Here is a 20124-nt window from a genome sequence, read left to right as displayed (position 1 = left end):
TTTTGCTGAAGTCCATCAGTCTATCTTGGAGATCTTGAAGAGTTCCCACTCCCCTATTTTCTTCTGTTCTGGAATTATGCATGAAATTAGATGCACGTTTCTGGTTGTGCTAAAACATTTTTCAACACTTAGAATAGAAAAGGTGTTTTTACATTTTTCATGCAGAGACTTGACATTAAGTATTATTTCTGAAAGAGAGAGCAAAAATTGGATGTGATCTTTTTGAAAGTCAAATTGAACTTAACTCATATTTTTAACCAAATATAATTCTCTACCATGGGAATCTGGTGCATCATCAGGATTCAAACTGCTTTGTTCAAGTTTTTTAAGACATTAAGCTTCACTCTGTATCCAGCCACTGTTCCACATCATGCTCCAATTACCTGAATGTGGGTAAACTGGTAGTGCTCCTCAGAGCCCAGTGTTCTTGCTGAGAGGCAGTGTTTCTTCAGTGTCCCTTTCCTTTAAACGATTTGATGGTCAAGATCTTCGCTTTTTTCTCTTTCCACCTGATGAAGAGAGATAGTGAGGAAAAATTCTGAGGAAGGATGGAGTCCTCTTTGAAGAGGAAAGGCCAACTTTCCAGTTGATAGGGTCAAATATATTTGTAAGATCACATCAGAGACCAGAACAAACACCACATACTCAAAAGCAGCAGCAACAGGTATCTGGTCATGTTTCACAGGCAGAAGAGAAAATGATTTCCAGGATTCCACTCCACTGGAGTATTTATCCTGAGGTCCCATTATGGGAGGGTGGGAGAGCATTGGAATCCACAGCCAGGATACCCCAGTGATGCTGTTGACTTTGCCAGTGTCCCTGCCTGCCACATCCAGAGAGTTGTGTTCTTCAGGACTTCTGTGACAGTAGATTCCTATTGCTCCTCATGGGACACAGCCTCAGAATAATTAATGCACTAGAACTTTGCATAGCTTAAGAGCCATGAGCAGGCAATCTCTATTATTTTGTCAGGTGAGAATTTGCCTTCAAAAGCTTTAATGCCTTATAAACATTAAGAGCATCGTCAGCTCTTTGCTGGGTACTGCCCCTGCTTAGCTCACAAGTGATGCTAAGCAAAAGGGTCACATAGTGCCTCACTGTGAGAGAGAAGATCCTGGTAAAACCTCAGTCTCTTTGCTTTTGCTCACTTTGGTAATGGAACACAGCTAAACAAAGATTTTGGCAAAAGAACTTTCCACCTTAATTAAGAAGAAAAGAGTTTTTCTAACGTCAGAAGGATACTTGGAGGAATATTCCTATGACTAATTTGCTTGGCACAGTAAACTATCCTCCTGTTATTCTACATTTTCTAGTTGAGTTTATGCTATTGATCTTTTCTAGGACTTTATGTATTTCTGAATGTAACGTTGGATGTATATTTTAAATGAGTGATGTTTAAATCCATGAAAAATTATGTTAATTTACATACCAATCTCAGAATGAGGACAATTATAAAGCTATCCAAAAGAACACTGGCAGCATCTCTCCATTCACCTTACAATTGCTGTGATAAACATGGACACAATAACCTTAATAATCTCTAACTGTATCAACTCTCACTATCAAAAGTCATAAATTCATTAACTGTGACACATTTTCTCATACTTTATTAATACAAAATGATAGTTTCTCTGAATTAAAGATAGTAGTAATAATAATGAAATATGAGAATGGTGACTTTTTTATTTTTCCATTATTCATATGACGATTATTAGGTGAAGAAGCCAAAAATTGCCATTGCATTGTCAGACCTTGTGGTTTATACCAAATCTTCAAAGTTTGTGAGCTTTGAGCATTCCCTAGAGAATCAGAAGTGCTATGAAAATAATTCAATTGGAGAGGCTAAAGCACGAAAATTTGTAAAACATTCAGGTAATTTATTTTGATTTATTCAGCTAAAAGTTACATTGTTGCTATGGCTCACTGTCAGGGTATTGGAAGGGTTAAAATTTTATGAAACACATACTGCCCCGTTTTATTTGGTTGTTTTTATAATACTGTTTTAGAAATGTCCTTTGCACTGCATTTTTTATTTCAATTGGTTTTGTGAGTAAAATTGAAATTCAACTTTCTTTTAATTTCACGTGGCTTTACAAGAGGAGATATTAACATAGTCTATAAAATGTATGGCTGCCTTTTGATTCATTGTTTCCTGCATCAAATAATTTAGAAGTTACAGTCAATACTTGAAAGCACGTGGAATAGGTTTCACACTCCCTTCCATGTCTGGTCTCAGCACTCACTGGAGCTGGGCATGGAATCCCCCTGGCTTTGGGGAGAGCTGCAGATAAGACTGACAGAATGGATAAATCCCAGAGAAGGGAGTTTGCTCCATTGGACCAGACCTTTCATAGCAGCCAATTTGGGTTATTCAAAACTCATTCTGTGTTGGAGCATCTCCATTTGGTGCAGCCACTACAGTTCAGGCTCTGCTGTTTGAACTCCAGCTGCCTGCCAAGAGCCTTGAGGGAATGTTAAGGACAGAGATCAGTGGCCATGACAATGAATCTGCCACATGCCCTGTTCACTCAGGGCCAGCCCAGCTGCCACCCACCGATTTGTGGAGGTGATTCATTGGTTGGTTGGGTGAATGCTGCTGAACAGCATCAAAACAAGTAGGATTTTGCCAACAGTCCTCTCTGGCTCCTCTGGCAATCTAGTGAACAAAGAAGTAGTTATGTTGAAAACAAACAAACAAACAAAACCCAGCCAGAACCCCACCCAAAGAAGCTACAAACCAAACAAAAACCAAACAAAAAAACCCCCAAAAATAGGGTTAAAGGAGGATGGAAAGGATCAGGGTGGAAAATGAAGAACCTTTTGTTTAATTACTAAAAAGGAATCGTGTAGATAGAAGTCACCTGAAGTTTCCCACATGGAAGTAGTTTATGCCTACATATGAGGAGGGAGGGAAGACTGCTAGCAGGAAGAAAACCAACCCACTTACTATCTTCTGAGGGTTATAAAAACCATTTAAATGTCATTTAAAAGTGTGCTGTGCACTGGTCTTGATATTCTTCAGTCATTTTATTAATCCTCAAAACAGCAAACAAGCTGAGATCATCTTAGGGTGATTTTTTTTTTTTCCCTATTGAGCTACTAAAGCATGAGGAGGCTTTTTGAGCACTTTCCTGTTTTGTGTCTTAGTTTTCCATGAGAACACAGTGGGCATTAGTGTAAAAATCATATATTTACCTAGCAAAGAGGTGAAGAAACAGAATATTTCAGTGAAGGAATGATTCTTGGTTATTAAACTTTTAAAATAAGTCTGCATTTACACAGCAATATGAGTCAAATATTGAAGTTTTAAAATAGGATTTTAGCTGTATCTCGGAGTGGTATATTAATATATAATACATATATTAATGTTAAAATAGAATACACTGTTATGATATTGAGTTAAAAAATTGCTGGATCAGATTATTGTATTTTTATTGTTATTTATTTGAATAGACTCTTTTTAATAACAAAGTTTTTCTTACCAAGCTTTTGTCATTCTGTTTTTAAGCTAAAGAGTTTATTTCACATACTACAAGATTTATTACAAGAATCTACCCGAGAGGAACAAGAATGACCTCTTCAAATTATAATCCTCAAGAATTCTGGAATGTAGGGTGTCAAATGGGTATGTTTGTCTGCAGAGACTGTTGCATTCATGATTTTACAGATACAAAAGGTTTTTTACTTCATGGAGTATTTTTTTGTTATGTAAGTTACATATTTTCCCCCACTGGCATCAGTTTCATTTTGTGTTATATAAACTTCTCCTTCAGCCCACATATCCTAGCAATTTTCCATCTCCAGTAATTATAAATATCACTTTGTGTTAAATAGCTGTATCTTATCCCAAACATCCCATTTATTATATTTTATTAGTTTATTCAGTTTATTATTAGTTTATTTAAACAATACAACTTTTTTAAGCTTCCATTATACAGCAGTGGAAGTCTCTTCTGAAAGATCTGTGGGTTTTCAGTGGTTTTCTGTGTCTGAAGTTGCACAGATGCAAGAAATGCGGGCACAAAAATTAATAGAGGTGCCAAGAATTCCCAGAATAGATTATGGTACTGCAAGGAGGCACTCAAACACTCCTGGTCAGCACAATACCCAGGTATAGCTGGGAGCTGCTGGGAGTCTCCAGTGTATGTACAGACACAACATAAATTTAGCATCTTACTTTCCAGTACAAAGCTCCCTGAACAATGAAATAACAATAATTCCTGCTTCTCTTCAAGTTATTAATTTGAAACTGTTAAAAATAAGCATGACTTCTGTACTCAGCAGGCTTTGAGAAACCTCTCACCTGCAAGCATTTTCCCCTTTCTAATGGCTTTAGAGACAATCTTGCCTTCATCTCTTTGTTCTTCAGTTGAAAAGATTCTCATTTGCAGAATATTTTTCTATGTCTGTCTCCTACGCCTTCTTCAGCCTTAGGTAAAGTAGGGAGCAATATTTTTTGCATCCACATATATATTCTGTCTTTGATTCCGAATCTATGCCAAGGACACCTGAGGGAGGCTCTGGGGTGAGCAGGGCAGTTTGCCGGAGGCTCCCAGTTTTGAGAGGTGACAGGTGTGGTCTCACCTTGTTACATTAAAATACTCATCCAAGGACAGGCACAGATTTCACTTTGCCTGTAGGGCCCTGAAGCTGATGTCACCCATGTTCCAGGCTGTCTTTTTCACTCGTGTCTTTTCTCAGCTCCAAAAATATCTTCTGTGGCAAGTTACCTTCTCCAAAATGTTGTTAACGGTGTGCAATTTCCACTCAATCATGCACATATGCATTATTTATTGTTTAACCCCCTAATGTATACCCAGCTATGCTCTTACAGTTCAAGAACTTAGAATGAGCACTGTATATGCTATCCCCATTGCTATTAAACACTAGTAAGTTTGTTTCATGCTTGGAGGAAGCACTGGCCAGAGGTCCTTAATTTAAAATTCAGTTAATCTCCCAGGCTTATAATGCTGCAGTTTACTAGTTTTCTTTCTAGCCTGTAAATCTCCATACTTATCTCTGGAAAAAAAATATCCATTTGTTAGATCTCAGACAGAACTGAGGTCTTTCAAAGTTACTGTTTACTCAGAGTATACTTTAAAGAAAAGTCATTCTAAACAATTGTATGCAAAACATATGATTTTCGCTGTATAGGGGGTTTGGGGCCCTTCCTGGAAGAATTGAAAATATGCAGGAAGTGGTTAAATCTGCCCTCTTGGTCCCTTCATTTGCATCTTTATTTAAAAAAAATAATCTCATGGGAATAGGCTGATTTAAACAATTCTACAGTATATTATTTCCAAACCATGGTAGATCTATTCTTAATTCCCTAATCTGTTTTAGATAACCATTTGGCAGAAATATAACTGCTCTTCACAATGCAAGTCCCAGAGGGAATCTCGGTGAATCTTCTGCTGATGTCCTTCCACTGACTTGACACAGATCTTCTAATTTTTGTGTCTCTTCTTTGTCTGCATAGTCCACATACCCTTCCTGTCTCCCTGCCAGAGAGAGACAGAAACTTTACGTCCCATGCACAGAAGTAATCCCTCCAGATCCCTTCTGCAACTTCCCTAAAACTGTTCACAGGACTCTCAGATTTCTCCTATGTCACCTATTCCCCTTCATCAGCTCCTTTTACCCTCCCTGCACCTGCTAGCTTAAGTTCCTTTAACATCCATGACTCTTCTGGCTGGGCAAAGAAAATATATTAGGTTTTGGCCAAACCTACATATAATGCTGCCTGCCAGGCCTCTGCATCATGAGATGAGAGCTGAGCTATTCCTTTTCCTTCCCTTAGTGATCGACCCAAACCAGTGCTCTTCTATGTACCTTGCCAGCAATTTTCCCTAAATTGCTTGGAGCATAATAACTTGGAGCAGTCTGGCACTCAGCTAAAGCAGGATGAAATGGTCCAACAGGCTCAAGATTTGTTGGGGCTGAGGACGAGACGTGTAATTGTGTAAACCTAGTTTCCAGGGGAAGGCAAGTTAAAAACCTCAGTTAAGAGTACAGAGTTTCCACAAAATTGCTTTGGGATATCACTGTGCAGTCCATGTCCATTCTCTGAAAATTGAGACTCATAAGAGAAGGGTAGGTTTTGTGAACAAAGAAGTCTTATGGAGAAAAAAACCCCTTTTAATAGTCTGTGGAAAATTAGTATGCCTCCTGCATACAACTGCAGTGTGGCACTGGAAAGAACTGGTTTGGTGTATCCATAGCTCATTTTTATGTAGTAAATAAAACGAATGTAAAGATTTATGCAGGGAAAGAAAATTCAGGACAGTTATTTAAATAAACGTATATCAGTTGAATTATATTGACTGAAAAAAGCAGAGCAAAAAATTCAAAACGTAAGAAAGCTTCAGCGAAAATAAAAATAGAAAGACTTAAATATCCTTTTGAATATGGCCTTTGCATGCAGTATGAAACATTATCCATGTATCAAAACACTCTACAGGAATCACTAAAACTTGTCATAGGTTTTATGAGAAAGCCATGGTATGGCAGGTACAGAATTTTGTATCAGAAGAGGCCACATAGAGCACCTGCTTTCTGGAGCACTCATAAAAATTTGTATGCTACTGTGAAAGTTCCTCTACTTGTATGATGGATTTTTTTCTTATTCTAGGTTTTGTTTTGGTCTGTGATGTTGAAATGTATCTTGGCAGCTTTGTCACATCTGTTTTGTGGCTCAATCTTGTGTGCAATAATATGGTAAAAAATAATTCATAAAAAGAGGAGTGATAAAAAGTTCTCTAAATAGTTCTGATTTTAACCTGATGCTACCTAGGGAAAAGAAACCCACTTATTTACATCTTGGTGTACCTCACCTTTGCAACTTAAAACAACTGAAGTCTGATCTTGCTTGGGTTGTGTATCAATACCTATATTATTACTTTCTTTCTAATATGGTTTTAGCAGTCCAAAAATTCCTCTTTAGGAAGTGAAAACTAGATTTATTACAGGTGTTTTAACCTGCTTGCCAGGGGAGCCCACACGAAATCTTGGAGGGCCATGCATTGATTTTGGTCGAGTTCATACGACTCTCTAATATTCTTTCCCCTTCCATGTTTTCCATATTCTCCAACTGCTGCAGAATAGTCTCCACACAACTATCATATATCTTACAAAATACTGATGAATAATGTGTTCTGTAAAGATAATACAGAGATGCCAAAGAAGTAAGTGCGTTTATTAAGTAATTCGAAAAAAGTCCAACACCTGTAATAGGCCACACAGCCATCCTGGTTTATGGACCTCCCCAAAAAGGTTGCTTTGCTTCTTACTGTCCATAAGTCCTCAGCCCAATGGGACAGCTATTAGAATTGCAGACTCCAGGGATATGATTAACCTAATACTTCCAGTAAGGATCCATTTTTTTAATATATTGTCCATTAAACTTCATCGATTTGATTGTCACAAGCTGTGGTGGGGCAGTTAACTCAGGCGGAGACACGTACAAGTTAGGTGGGACAACATCATTCAATACATGAAGCTCCCTAAATGTACTCAGCTTTCCTTTGGAATGGCTCCAAGGTCTGGGAGTTGTTTTGAATGATGGTTTCATGTTTCTCCTTCAGAAATGTGTCTACTGTCAGGTTTATGAGAAAGCTCTTGGGCTGCTCTGTAGCCTGTTTATTTTTAGACAGTTTGGTGTATGTAATAGACACTGGAATTTCACTTAAAAGCAAGAAACATTGAATTTAATTTTATCAGTTGTTTCCAGCTACCTTCACTTCAGACAACCAGTAGAATAGTAAATCATATATCTGGAATCCAGTAAATTTTAAAGACAGAAAAATATTGCAGGGACACATATACCTCTGAAATCTTTGCTGGTCTTATTCTAAACTCTGTGTCAGTGAGTCAGACTAAAACAGGAAAGGGAAGCTGGTAAAATATACTGTTCTACCAAGAATCACAAGTTTAAAAAAAATTTAAAATTATTTTGTAAAAGTATCTGTTTAATGATGAATGAAATCAGTTAAACGACAACTAAAAGATGCTCAGACTTACACTGAAGTGTAACTTTCAGACTGACACATCCATTAGGTAGCAAAAATCAATTTAGATTTTAGATCTGGTAATTTATCAGAAATGCTTTAGGTACTTCTCCCATGAGAACCTCACGAGAGAGGATCCCTAATTGAAACCACTCGTGGATATATGTGGACAATGGATGACTTTTAATCACCCGACATCTTTTTGTCCAGTAGAACTACTTGTAATTATGTGGGAACAATGTCAGCAATTATGAACTGTAGGGCTGAATTCTTAATATTTCTAATGACAGCGCCTTTAGAGCAAAAGTATTGAATTGAATTGGTTCAATGACAATAAAAGAAAAGACTGACTGCCCATTCTAAGCGTGTTATGTCAGACAGTCATGCATTTACTCAGTTCTCAGAAGAGTAGTTACTCTTACCGTGGCAGAATCCCTCATGTTGTAAGTCATTCAGAAATTAAGTGTCTGTAAAATAAGAGCAACCATTTCAAAACACATCAGTGACAAATAAAGCTGGAAATTATAATTAAGCTTAATAATATTAGGAGTCTGAATGCCTAAAGCCCAATTTTATTCTGTAAGGAGAAGGAAAAAATACGTACAGTCTGATGAATTTTTTTGATCAGAAAAAGAGATAAGAATTGTTGTGCCAAAATTTACACTGTCCTGCTCTGTGTTGCAAGGGAACTGATCACTATGTTTGTTTCTTTTTCTGGTAGACCGAAGTCCTTGTTCATAAAGTTTGGGTGGGATCTCACCTATTCACAGGCTTGGCAAGAGGGCTAGAGCTGCATGAAGATTTAGAAAAATTAAAAAGCTCAAGGCAAAAGGGATGCTGAGGACGCTTAAAAGACTGACTTTGGACAGGATGTCCTCAAGCCTGAATTAAGTCCCCAGAGATGGCAGTGGGGATCAGAGTGACATGTCAAGACAAGACCAAAACAGCAAGCAACGCTCAGAGCCATCTGAGGAGGCTGCTGTAATTTGACAAAGAGGCTTGCTTATGCTGCAAGTCTTTCTACTTTCTCAGATAGACACAATTAAAAATGGTGCTTAAAAAAGACCATTTTCCCTGGTTTCTGCTCTGACCACTTGGTGATGGAGCACACTATCTTCCTACACCTGCTGTTAGTGAGAAAGGTTTATAGGGTACTACATATGCATTGCATTTCTCCTATGCAGACTCATCAGACTGCATATTGGTTTTAGTATATTGAAAATAGTATTCAAAGGGAAATATTATTTGTACCTGAGCACATTTTGATAGTTAATGCTTGCACAAGGCTTAGAAATTGGTGTTGTATTTATCATTCAGATGATGATGGTATTAGTTTGATAGAATTTGTTTTACTACTAATGAGATCCCATTGCTGTGTGGTCTGTTTCCATTAAATTAATGTTTGCCTCCTGGTATATGGAGCAGGTGACAATTTATCATCATGTTACAGTTTATTCTTCCTTCAGGTGTCTTCAGTTTCTTTTAATGTAATCTGATGACTGAATATCCTCCCTTTGCACCCAGACTTTGAGTCAACTCATACTAAATTTTAAAAGCCCCTTTCATCCCTCTAAAGAAAGGTCATGGGGAATACCCAGCCACGTGAGAACTTAGAATTACAGAATGGTTTGGGTTAAAGATCATCCAGTTCCAAGCTCCCCACCATGGACAGGGACACCTTCCACTAAACCAGGTTACTCAGGGCCCCATCCAACCCAGCCTTGAATATTTCCAGGGATGGGGCCTCTAAAACTTCTCTGGGCAGCCTGGGCAGGCAAATATACCCTTTGTATTCTGGGCAGCCTGTTCCAGCGCCTCACTACCCTCAGAATAAAGAATTTTTTCCTCATATCTAATCTAAACCTTCTCTCATTCAGTTTGAAGCCATTCCCACTTGTCCTGCCACTGCATGCCCTTGCAAATTGTCTCTCTCCATCTTTCTTGGGCTTCTGAAATATTTCTCTAAATTTGGGCAGTGATGGATTGGGTGCAGCTGTGAGCTGCATGTGAGAAGAAAGGATAGACTGTCAATGCCCAGCTGGGAGTGCTAACGTGGAATGGAAGCAACGTCTTCAAATCCAATCCCATAGATCATCTCATAACCAATGGCAACACACCAGATCATTAGGATATGGTCCTGTTTTCACCAGCATTTCCCAGTCTGTGTGGAATTCAGCTCAAATTTTAAATATTTAAGGCACAGAATTGCATTGCATTCATTGTGAGTGGCCCATTTTAAGAACAGAGACAACTAGAAAGAGCTGAGGGGATGGCAACAAGGCTGACAAAAGGGTTGGAAGTGTGATCTATTATATCTCTTTAGACTTAAATGAGTGAGGTAAATCATGGAGATAGGAACATTGGCAATGAACGGTTTTTACATATGGTATTGTTTGAAATCACATAAAATTTTGAGATGCATTTTAAATGGCATAAAATGCAATTAAGTAGCTCATTTAAAGAAAAATTTGTGATAAATGTGTCCTTAGCCAGTTTAAAATCTTCCCTTTTAAATGGAGAAAATACACTAAACCTTATGTAAGTAATATAGCTGATAGAGTCAGGCAGCAAAGAATAAAAAATAAAAAATGGCAATTTTAAAGTCCCAGCAGGACTATTAATTGAGAGGCAGGATCACAGACAAAAGATGTGCAGTTTTCCTCAACTGCCTTCAAATCATAGTTACAGGGCTCATTTTGGTTTTAAAAAGGTTTTGCTTTTAGTCTATAAATCGTCTTGAATGGTAGTGCTTATGGAAGGCGCTGTATCTGAATATTTAGAAGGTTGTTAGTTCTGCTATTAGTTGTAGGACTGACTTTAGTTAACTCCTTGTGATACAGAGGGTTTTGGTCAAATATACCCTTTGTATTCCTCTGTGCAGTGTGGATTGTTTCATCTTTTGGAGCTAGGCAATTTCCTAACTTCCATGTGCTATAGGAAGTTATTTACATTTGGGGTCTACTGGGACAGCCGTGGAGGATGACTTGAGTATTAAATACTCTGATCTGAAGGAGATTTGGCCATGTGGTTCCAGGAAGACAGATCCATTTCAGGTGCAGGAATCACACTGAGGAATTCCTTTGCTCAGGTTGTCCTCCAAGACCATGCTTTGCTTTGCTGTTTTGATTTTGATACCAGCATTAAAAGGCTTTCAGAGCTTAATGAAAGGACTGAGGAGAAAGTTAAATGTACACAGTGCTAAACTTCAGGTGTCTGTACTTTCCCATGAAAGCCATACATTAAGATGATATACTGCTCAAATGGTTTCATTGTAAGAACATTTAGGTTTCTTTCCAAAAGAAATTGTTAGTTTAAAGCTCTCTTCATACATGCATTAAATTTCTACTATTTCATAAAACAACAGTACAAAGGATGTTATTGACAGTTCTGCTCTTGAATTCAGCAAAACTTAAATGAACCACTGGGTAGAAATTCGGTCTTCCTTGCAGAAAGATGTTGCTAAGCCCACACTGCTAGGAATAGGCTTTAGTTTATGATCCTTCCCATTTCTCAAGAAGTGTAAGGATTATAATTAAAAACTGTGTATCAACAATACACCATAAAACAGTGTACTGGGAGGCCCCAAGCAGCTGCAAACCTTGCAAACAATTTTAGTAGAGGTGTGCATCTCAGAGCATAGGATGCAAAATTTCACATTCCCTTAATCTCCCTAAAACTTGCAATGCCAAGAAACCAGTAGGTAAGTTAAAACTACTGTTCTGTGTGTCTTTAACTTATTCTGAGGTAAAATTAAATTAAGTGAAAACATAGTGCTGATGTTTGAAGATATGAACCCATAATAACATTGCCCTTCACATGTGTTGCAAAAGTAATTTTCCTAATGTGATGACATGTATTCTCCTTTGCTTGTTTCTGTAGTTACATCAGATTTTCCTATTTAGTAGCATATAAAACTTAGCAAATTTAGCAATAGTCTCATTATGTGCAATCATGTAATTTTTTTCATCATGTGGAAGCTGCTATTTGAAGCCACAACTGTTCAATTTGCCTAATTTCAGCTACACTTTTTAAACCACATTTTCTGAGTATGGCCTAGGAATCATCTATGAACTGAGAGACCTTGGGTTATCTGTAGATCACACCAGGGCCCAGACTTCCAGGGCCCTTTTGGTTGCAGCTCTGTAGCATCATTGCACAACTTGAATCAATGTATAAAGATATGACAAGCATCATATAGCACCACATTTGGGGCTGTTTCTGGATGATGTGTTGACTCATAAAAAACAAACTGTGAACCACTGGCAAAACCATACCAGGAGAATACTTACCCTGTTTTAAAAAAGGCAATGGTGTGCAATGGGCAATATGAACACTTTGAACTTTGATTTCTATTGTCAATGGTAAAATAAATTTCCTCTGCATATTGACACAAAATTTATCTCTGCATCTACATTAGCATTTAGTTCAAACCAGGAGTGCATGTTGTGTTTTGTCATTGTTGTTTTGTTTTGTTGGTTTTTTTTTTTTGTTTGTTTGGGGTTTTTTAGGCAAGACTTCCAACTGTTCCTACTTGTTGCATGTTGGTTCATGATGCAGAGCAATCTCAGGTAGCACAGACAGGATTCCTTTCAGATGAACTAGATGATGCACAGGGGGAGCACTTGGTGTATTCCAGCCATTGGTTGGTTTTGAGGCTAAGGAACCAAGCTAGAGCTCTTCTGAAGTAACCCCACCAAAAACATGTGTAGTGCAAACACCAGGCCCATAGCACCAGCTACTTCATTCCTATTTTGTCATTTGCTACAGAATGTTTTAAAAGGATCATAAAAGCAGTGAAGAAACAAATAATTTTTACAGTGAAAACATTTTGTGCATTTTCCACATCAGATGAGGATTTTTGAATCAAGCCAAATCTTCATTCAGTACATTTATATTATTTCATTGGAACATGTAATAACATCTTCTTCCTGAATTATGAGGACTCACTTAAACTGCTAAAGTCTTCCTCTTTTTTTTCTTACCAAGCCATCAAGTAAATGACTTTTTATCCTTTTCTATTTAACACATGTCATGTTATCACTTTGCTGATTTGACTTCTGCATTTTCTATTTTGAATGTGACAGGAAGCTCTAATGTACTGGAATAGGGGAAATTTCATTAAACAGGTCTAGTTCAATGTTGGCTTTATCTCATGAATTACAATATCCTGTTGACGAGACACGTGTATTGTATTATTGCTGCTGCAACAATTGTCAGTGTATTCTGACAATAATCACCAATACTGGAGGATTAAGCTTAAAGAGAGAGTACTCACACAATTTTAAGAACGCTTTAAAAATTGCTTCTATAAACTTATTTGTATTTGCACTGAATATTCTCTAAGATAAAGCTTCTTGATCTTCTGGGTGACATGTTTTTGTGATGAATTCTGCGCTGTAACTAAGGTTAGATACAATCCCAGAGTTTTGCCTTCTGCACCAGAACTTTGTTAGCAAGTTTGGGGTGCAGGGTCTTGCTGCTGTAGAGAACCTAGTATGTGAATTTGGTTCTCACAGAGAAAAAAGATGTCTCCTTTCGTATTCTCCAAGGTCTAATTTAGAAAGAAAATGGAAAATACATGACATACTGCAATATAAAAAAGATCTATAGGGTAATTCTTAAAGTGGTGCAGCTCTAAATAGTGCCCTGCTTTTGCGTGCAAACAATTCATTATTGAATGCTGCTAAATTTAAGAGAAATAACAGGAACTTACAGATGAATTGAAAGATATACCTATTTTAACTCCATTTGCACTTTTTTTTTTTACTATTTGTTTTATAAAATGGTCTCAAATCTAATTCACTAAAATCAATATTTATCCAATTTTACAGTGGCCTTAAACTTCCAGACACCGGGAACACAAATGGAATTGCAAGATGGAAAATTCCTAGACAACGGTGGTTGTGGCTACGTGCTGAAACCCGAGTTCTTGAGAGATCGCAACACAACGTTTACACCAAAAAATGTGGGAGCATACAGTAAACCAATGTCTCTGTCAATAAGGGTAAGATTATTTAAAAAATGGGAAAACAAACGTTATGTAGTTCAGATGTATTTGTTATCTATTATCGGTCTATCATCTTATCCCCATTTCTGGTTGTTGGGAAGTTTAATATTGTTTTAATACTGTTTTTTAGATTACTCTCATACAGTGATCTATTGCTGCTTGGGTGCTTTCCCATTTGTACTTCACTCATGTTTGTTAAAATATGTAGGTGTTCAGAGCTGGTAAGAGTTTGTAAAAATACATGATTTTTTTTCGTTGTGTTGTGTACAGAAATACAAACAGTGTAGCTGACAAAGGGACTGGTCAGTTGTGGTTGTGGAGGCTGAACTCTGAAAACTCAGAAATCAAATGTGCCTTTTTGGTGTCTTTTTTTTCTTTAAATATTAATAATACCACAAGTACTGTTATAATGTTAACTGACAAATAGTAATATTTAAAGATATGATAGGAAGCTTTATGCTTCTTTTAAGTTTCTTTATACATGAAAGACTATTTATCATCCTAGAATAATATAAATAAGTGTGAAGAGGGATGAATTAATAAGCTTTTGAATTATTTCTACTTCTCCCAAATTAAAATGTGATTCACTTCCTAAAAATATTAGAAATACATGTCATTTACAAATAATGGGTTAGAAAAACCCTTTTTTTCAGGTCAAGTAGATGCCTTATAATTGTTCACTAGTTAGAAAACTACCTTTTCCCAATGAAAAATTGATATTTCTGATTACACAGTACACTACTTGCATAAATGCCATTTAATTAGCATAAAATTAGTGTATAATTGCTATTTTGTTTCTTTCAGAAAAATAAAGAGTGGAGATAAAACACTAGTTAATACCAATTATGAAGTACTTACATAATGCATGCACCTAATCAAGACCATTTTAGTGTCCTGACAGTGAGCATACCAATTGTTAATAGACGTTGCTGAATGATTTCAAGCAGCCAGGCAAATACCTCGATTATTTTAGACCTTATTTGTGTAAAGCAGGAATTAATTAGGATGAGCAGAACTCCCCAGTTGTAATGCAGGAGACGGACAAATTCACTGACAACGGGAAGTAAATGCCTGAGTGTGGGAGAAGCTGGAAAAGAGAAAGGCAGCTTTTTAGGCTGAGGGCACAGACTGAGATTACAGGCTGGGTGGTGAAGGCTACAGAGGAGCAATGGGACTGTAGGGCGTGGGGAGCTCCATTTACAGAGTCAGCAGCAAAACCCAGGAAATGGTGGTTGAAGACAAAAAGAATCAGGAGCAGGAGTCGAAGGAGAAGCAGTTTCTGTTGAGAAAGAGTTACAACCTTGATGAGTAGAGAAATTATTTAACAGAAGGTAAAGAGAGAAAACATCTAGGGGCCAAATCTCTCAGAATGACTGGGAAGGAATCAATCAATGAAAAACAGAACTGAACAGAAAAATCACACAGGGCCTGATTTTACTGAATTCAATGTCCCTCTTAAGCTGATGTACCACAATTCCCATCAATAAGAAGCATATAGCCTTTGAAGGACAAATACAGATATTCAAGGTGCTTCGTAAGGAGATTTCTGAGCCCAACATTTTTTACTACTCTCTGTATGTCTGCTTCACCTTTGGTCTCAAAAATTAACTGGATTTATGGATTTAGGTCATTGTGTGCTGAAAAGAGCTCACCCTTTTCCCACCCCATGGGGGACTTAGACTGGGTCTAGCAATGGGGTAGGAGTGTGATGCAGGCCTTGGCCAGTGGGGCTGCATTTTCATTGTGACATTCAGGACATGGCAAGGAATCTCCTCAGGATCTAAGTGGGCACCCCATGAGTGATTGCAAAGCTTTCTAGAGAAGGTAGTAGCTATTTTTTAGGAAGAAAGGGGACAGCATCAGTGTGTGCTAAGCCACTGCTCTTCAGCGTCGGGCTAGAAGTTTTCTTGGAACAAGGTGTTACAGAAAATACTTAAGCAAAAGGTGGAATTTGTGGAGTTTGATTTTCTGGTGGTTGACAGAGGAATAAGAATCTCTATCACGAGTTTTGATGCTTAGTCCTGACACAAGGATCAGGAGTCATATCTTTCACCAAGGCTTGCAGGGTTGTATCTCTCCATTGATACATTCCATACACCAACTTCTAAAAAGCAGATTATGCACAGATGGTTATTCTCTCCTATGTGTCCTGAAATACAGGCAGAAAGCACACAAAGTTGTGACTTTCATAAATCCTTTCTTAGGCTGGGTGCCAGATTACAGGGCAGTCTGAGGCAAAATTTCTAAGTAGCTAACTAAATTAAGGAGAAAAACATCAGGGAGCTTACTAAATGCAGAGGTTTTATGTATTACTATGCAAGAGAAGGAACATAGGTGAGGCAGTCTGCTACATACCCTGTAACACAATGCTGATGTCACCATGGGTGTTAAGCTAGTCCAGTAGACACCAATTGGAATTCAAGAGCTTGGTATCAGAAAATGCAAGAAAACATGAAACTGATTCCTCCAACATTATTATTTTGCATGTTAACAAAGTAAAATATTTATGTCTAGATATTGAATCAAAATTTAAACCTGAAAATTATTATTTAAAGCATGATATCAGATTTTTATTTTTTTTTAACAATGAGGATGGCAAAACACTGGAACAGGTTGCCCAAAGAAGTGGTAGGTGCCTTGTCCTTATCAACATTTAAGGTCAGGTTGGACAGGGCCCTGAGCAACCTGATCTAGTTGAAAATGTCCCTGTTCATTGCAGGGGGGTTGGACTAAATGACTTTTAAAGGTCTCTTCCAAGCCAAACCATTATGATTCTATGAAATTATCAAAAAATTAAATGGGAAGGACCATATTCTTAATTTTCTTGTGTTTAATACACATTTTTAGAAGAGTTTATGGCTGGTATATGCTATTTACAGTAGTTTCTTATGGAACAGCTATTTCTACTATGGCTACTATATGGCTACTATGTATAATTGATTCTTAGAGTTATTTCAATCCGTTACAACTTTAATTTTTCAGCTCATCAGTGGTCATCAGTTACCACCCAGCAGCCTGTCGAAGACTAACAAAGCTGACCCTTTAGTGCAGATAGAAATCTATGGTGTGCCAGAAGATCAAGCAAAAAAGAAATCTAGTGTTGTAAAGAGCAATGGTGAGCATCAGTCTGATTCTCTCGACTGTGAACAAAACACAATAGTATTTTATAAGAAATTAACAGTTTTGCATCCCAGGGCATTGGTACTAACTTACAGAAGCTTCAATTATTTCTCTCTAGACTAGAATCTTTTGGCACACAATTTGTAGCAGAAGTTCGTGCTATGTGCCATTTTTGTAGATTAGTAGGTTCAGGAAGCAAAAATTCCTAGTTAGGAGCACTCTCCTAAAGGAAGATGGAATTGTTTTTACACCTGCTGTCACCCTGGACAGCCCCACAGAGCTGCTTGCCCCCTCTCCCCCAGCTGGATGGAAGAAAACTCTTGGGTTGAGATAAAGACAGTTTAAGAGGTAAAGCAAAAGCTGCACACATAGGCAGAGAAAAATGAAGAATTCATCCCCCACTTCCCAAGGGCAGGCAGACATAGAGCCATTTCCAGGAAAAAAAAGGCTTTGTTATACATTATGGTTACTTGGGAAGGCAGACACTGTAACTCCGAACATCCTCCTTTCCTCCCTTCCCCCAGCTTTCTTTTGCCAAGCATGATGCCATATAATCTGGGATATCACTTGGGTAGTTGGGGTCAGCTGTCCCCACTGTGTCTCCTCTCAACTTCTTGTGCACCCCCAGCCTGCTTGCTGGTATGGGGAGGGTGTGCTGCAGCATGAAAAAGACAGGAGTCCTTGACACTGTTCAAATCCTGCTCAGCAATAGCTCAAACGTTGGTGTGTCATCAACACTGTTTTGATCCAGAACACAGCACCATAAGGGTTGATATGAAGCAAATCAACCAGCCTAAATCAGTACACTAATTGGTACATTTAAAGACTTTTTTTCCTGAAGAAACTTCTGTAGCTTCATCACTTAGCTCATATGAAGCTTCTAGTAGGAGTAGTCCCTTAATTGCTTGACAGGTGAAGTGTGTACTCTTTGTAGTTGCCTTCAAGCACTCCCTTATCTTTATCATATAGATCTTCTTGATGTCTCAGACTACAAGTTGCCTGTGATCTTCCTTCTCCTGTACTTCTGTCTTCTATTTTTTTCCATTGCCTTTTTTATAGATGGCTTCTGTTTTAAATCAGCCCCTGAATTTCTTTTCTCTGTATGATCATTGCTCAAGACAAAGCAACCCCCTCCTGTTCCACATCCTCTTTTTGTATTTCTAGTCTAGCGAATGTTTTACTACCTGAATTTATTTAGCTCCTACCTCATTTCCAGCACTGTAAAAGGAGAAACTTTGTAAAAACACTGTAAAAAGCATGAAACTATATGTCTATATAGACATATAGTTCCTATATGTCTATAGGAAAATTTAAGTTGAGCAGAGACTCTTAACCTGGTTATTTTGCTCTTCTAAGAGATGACACTGACTTTGTTAGGCTTTTGTTTTAAAGTATGATAATTCATGACAAATCCTTAGGAAGGGGCTGACCTGTATACTGTAAACAAGTCACAAGCTGTTTAAGTTTGTTTCATTCTCAGAGCTTCCCAATGAGAGTTTTAACTCCATAATCTATACAAACGATGTGATCTACATACCCCCACAGTCAGTGGGAGTCTCATCATCTATTTAAATGGGCACAGAAATCTAGGGAAGAAGAATGAACCCTCACCAGTTCAAGCTAGTGACAGCAGATAGAATAATTCAGTTATTAACTAGAAAAAATGAATTTGTGTTTTAATCCTCTTTCTTTTCTTTTTTTTTTTCCCATTAGCTTTGTGCCCTAAATGGAATGAAACCTTCTCTTTTAACATCCAAGTTCCAGAACTAGCAATGATACGCTTCTGTGTGGAGGATGAGATCTCTGTGGTTAACAATGAATTTCTTGGTCAATACACTTTACCTGTGATGAGCCTGAATACAGGTAACAATTTTATGTGAGCCACCTATAACAGCTCAAAAAAATCTGTGACATTCCAGGCTTTTATCATTACAGTAGCACTGAGAAAGTGCAGCATTATGTCTATTTTCTAAAGGAGGATTGTATAACTATATGTAAAAATGGCACTCCCTGGTTTTTGAACTATGCAAATCCCTGTGAATGTGATTCCAGGATGTTGAAATCAAAATAATATTAATGACAGTTAATTATTCCTACTGCAATATTCCGCTCTAGATAGAAACTGCTCAGATGGTATTTTAATTCATTACAAGGAGCAGGATTAGTCAGAATGGCTATGAAGGCAACAGTTTTGTGCACTTTCTACTCAGTTAGGCTCAAAACCCAACACAAACCAAATTAAAACAAAACCAACCACCAAAAAACCCTCAGGTAACCTATCTGCAACTTTTCAGAGTGGAGAACAAAGAATATAAATCAGGCAAAATATTTATGGTATTTTTCTTACTAGAGTTTCTGGAACGGTTCCTGGAACCTTTTGTAATGAATAGGCTGCACATAAAGAGCACACACAGAAGTCAGTAGGCCAAGGAGAAAGGCTTATGTAAAATGGCTGTTTACTACACTGGGTTTCTAAAGCTATTTCTGACAAAACAAACAGCTTTTATTAGTGAATAAAGATGTGAAGGGAAAACACTGGTGCTGGCAACAAGCATTGCGCCTTTTTATTAAGCTTAACAGGATTTTAAATGCCTTTTTTCCCCCCGTGTTCTGAAGTCATAAAGCTGCTTGTGATTCTTAGTTGAGGTTGAGGAGTTACGCAAGAACAAGGACATTACTCTTGGAGCACAGTTGTTTTTCTACAACATAAATTTTTATGCTGATAACCTTTTACTTTCCTTTCCTTAGTATATTTTCAGATAATAAAAAAAAAAAACCAAACAAACCTGACAACTTGCAATGTCTGAGACAAATTTAAATATCAGAAACCGATGTTTACATACGCCTGTAAAATAACTGATTTGGGCTTTTTTTATATACACTTTTTCTTCCTGGCTCTAATGTGCCTGTATGATTAATTATGGAAACAAATGAGGGATTTATATTTTGGAAAAGTAAGAGCTTGCAGATTCTAAAGGAAGTATTTTGAGT

General features: G+C 37.5%; 1 protein-coding gene across 1 annotated transcript in view; it reads left to right on the top strand.

The window, feature by feature from the left end:
• PLCZ1 (phospholipase C zeta 1) overlaps positions 1–20124 on the top strand; it is a 47275-nt gene that overhangs the window by 24716 nt on the left and 2435 nt on the right. Inside the window, exons 8-12 of the mRNA XM_027665201.1 lie at positions 1716–1872; positions 3509–3625; positions 13838–14010; positions 16996–17128; positions 18847–18996. Of these exons, the coding sequence (XP_027521002.1) occupies positions 1716–1872; positions 3509–3625; positions 13838–14010; positions 16996–17128; positions 18847–18996 (730 nt within the window). The remainder of the gene's footprint in view (positions 1–1715; positions 1873–3508; positions 3626–13837; positions 14011–16995; positions 17129–18846; positions 18997–20124) is intronic.

Source organism: Corapipo altera, unplaced genomic scaffold, assembly GCF_003945725.1.
Source record: "Corapipo altera isolate COAL_440 unplaced genomic scaffold, ASM394572v1 1, whole genome shotgun sequence".
Lineage (NCBI taxonomy): Eukaryota > Metazoa > Chordata > Aves > Passeriformes > Pipridae > Corapipo > Corapipo altera.
This window is presented reverse-complemented; position numbering and strand designations above follow the sequence as displayed.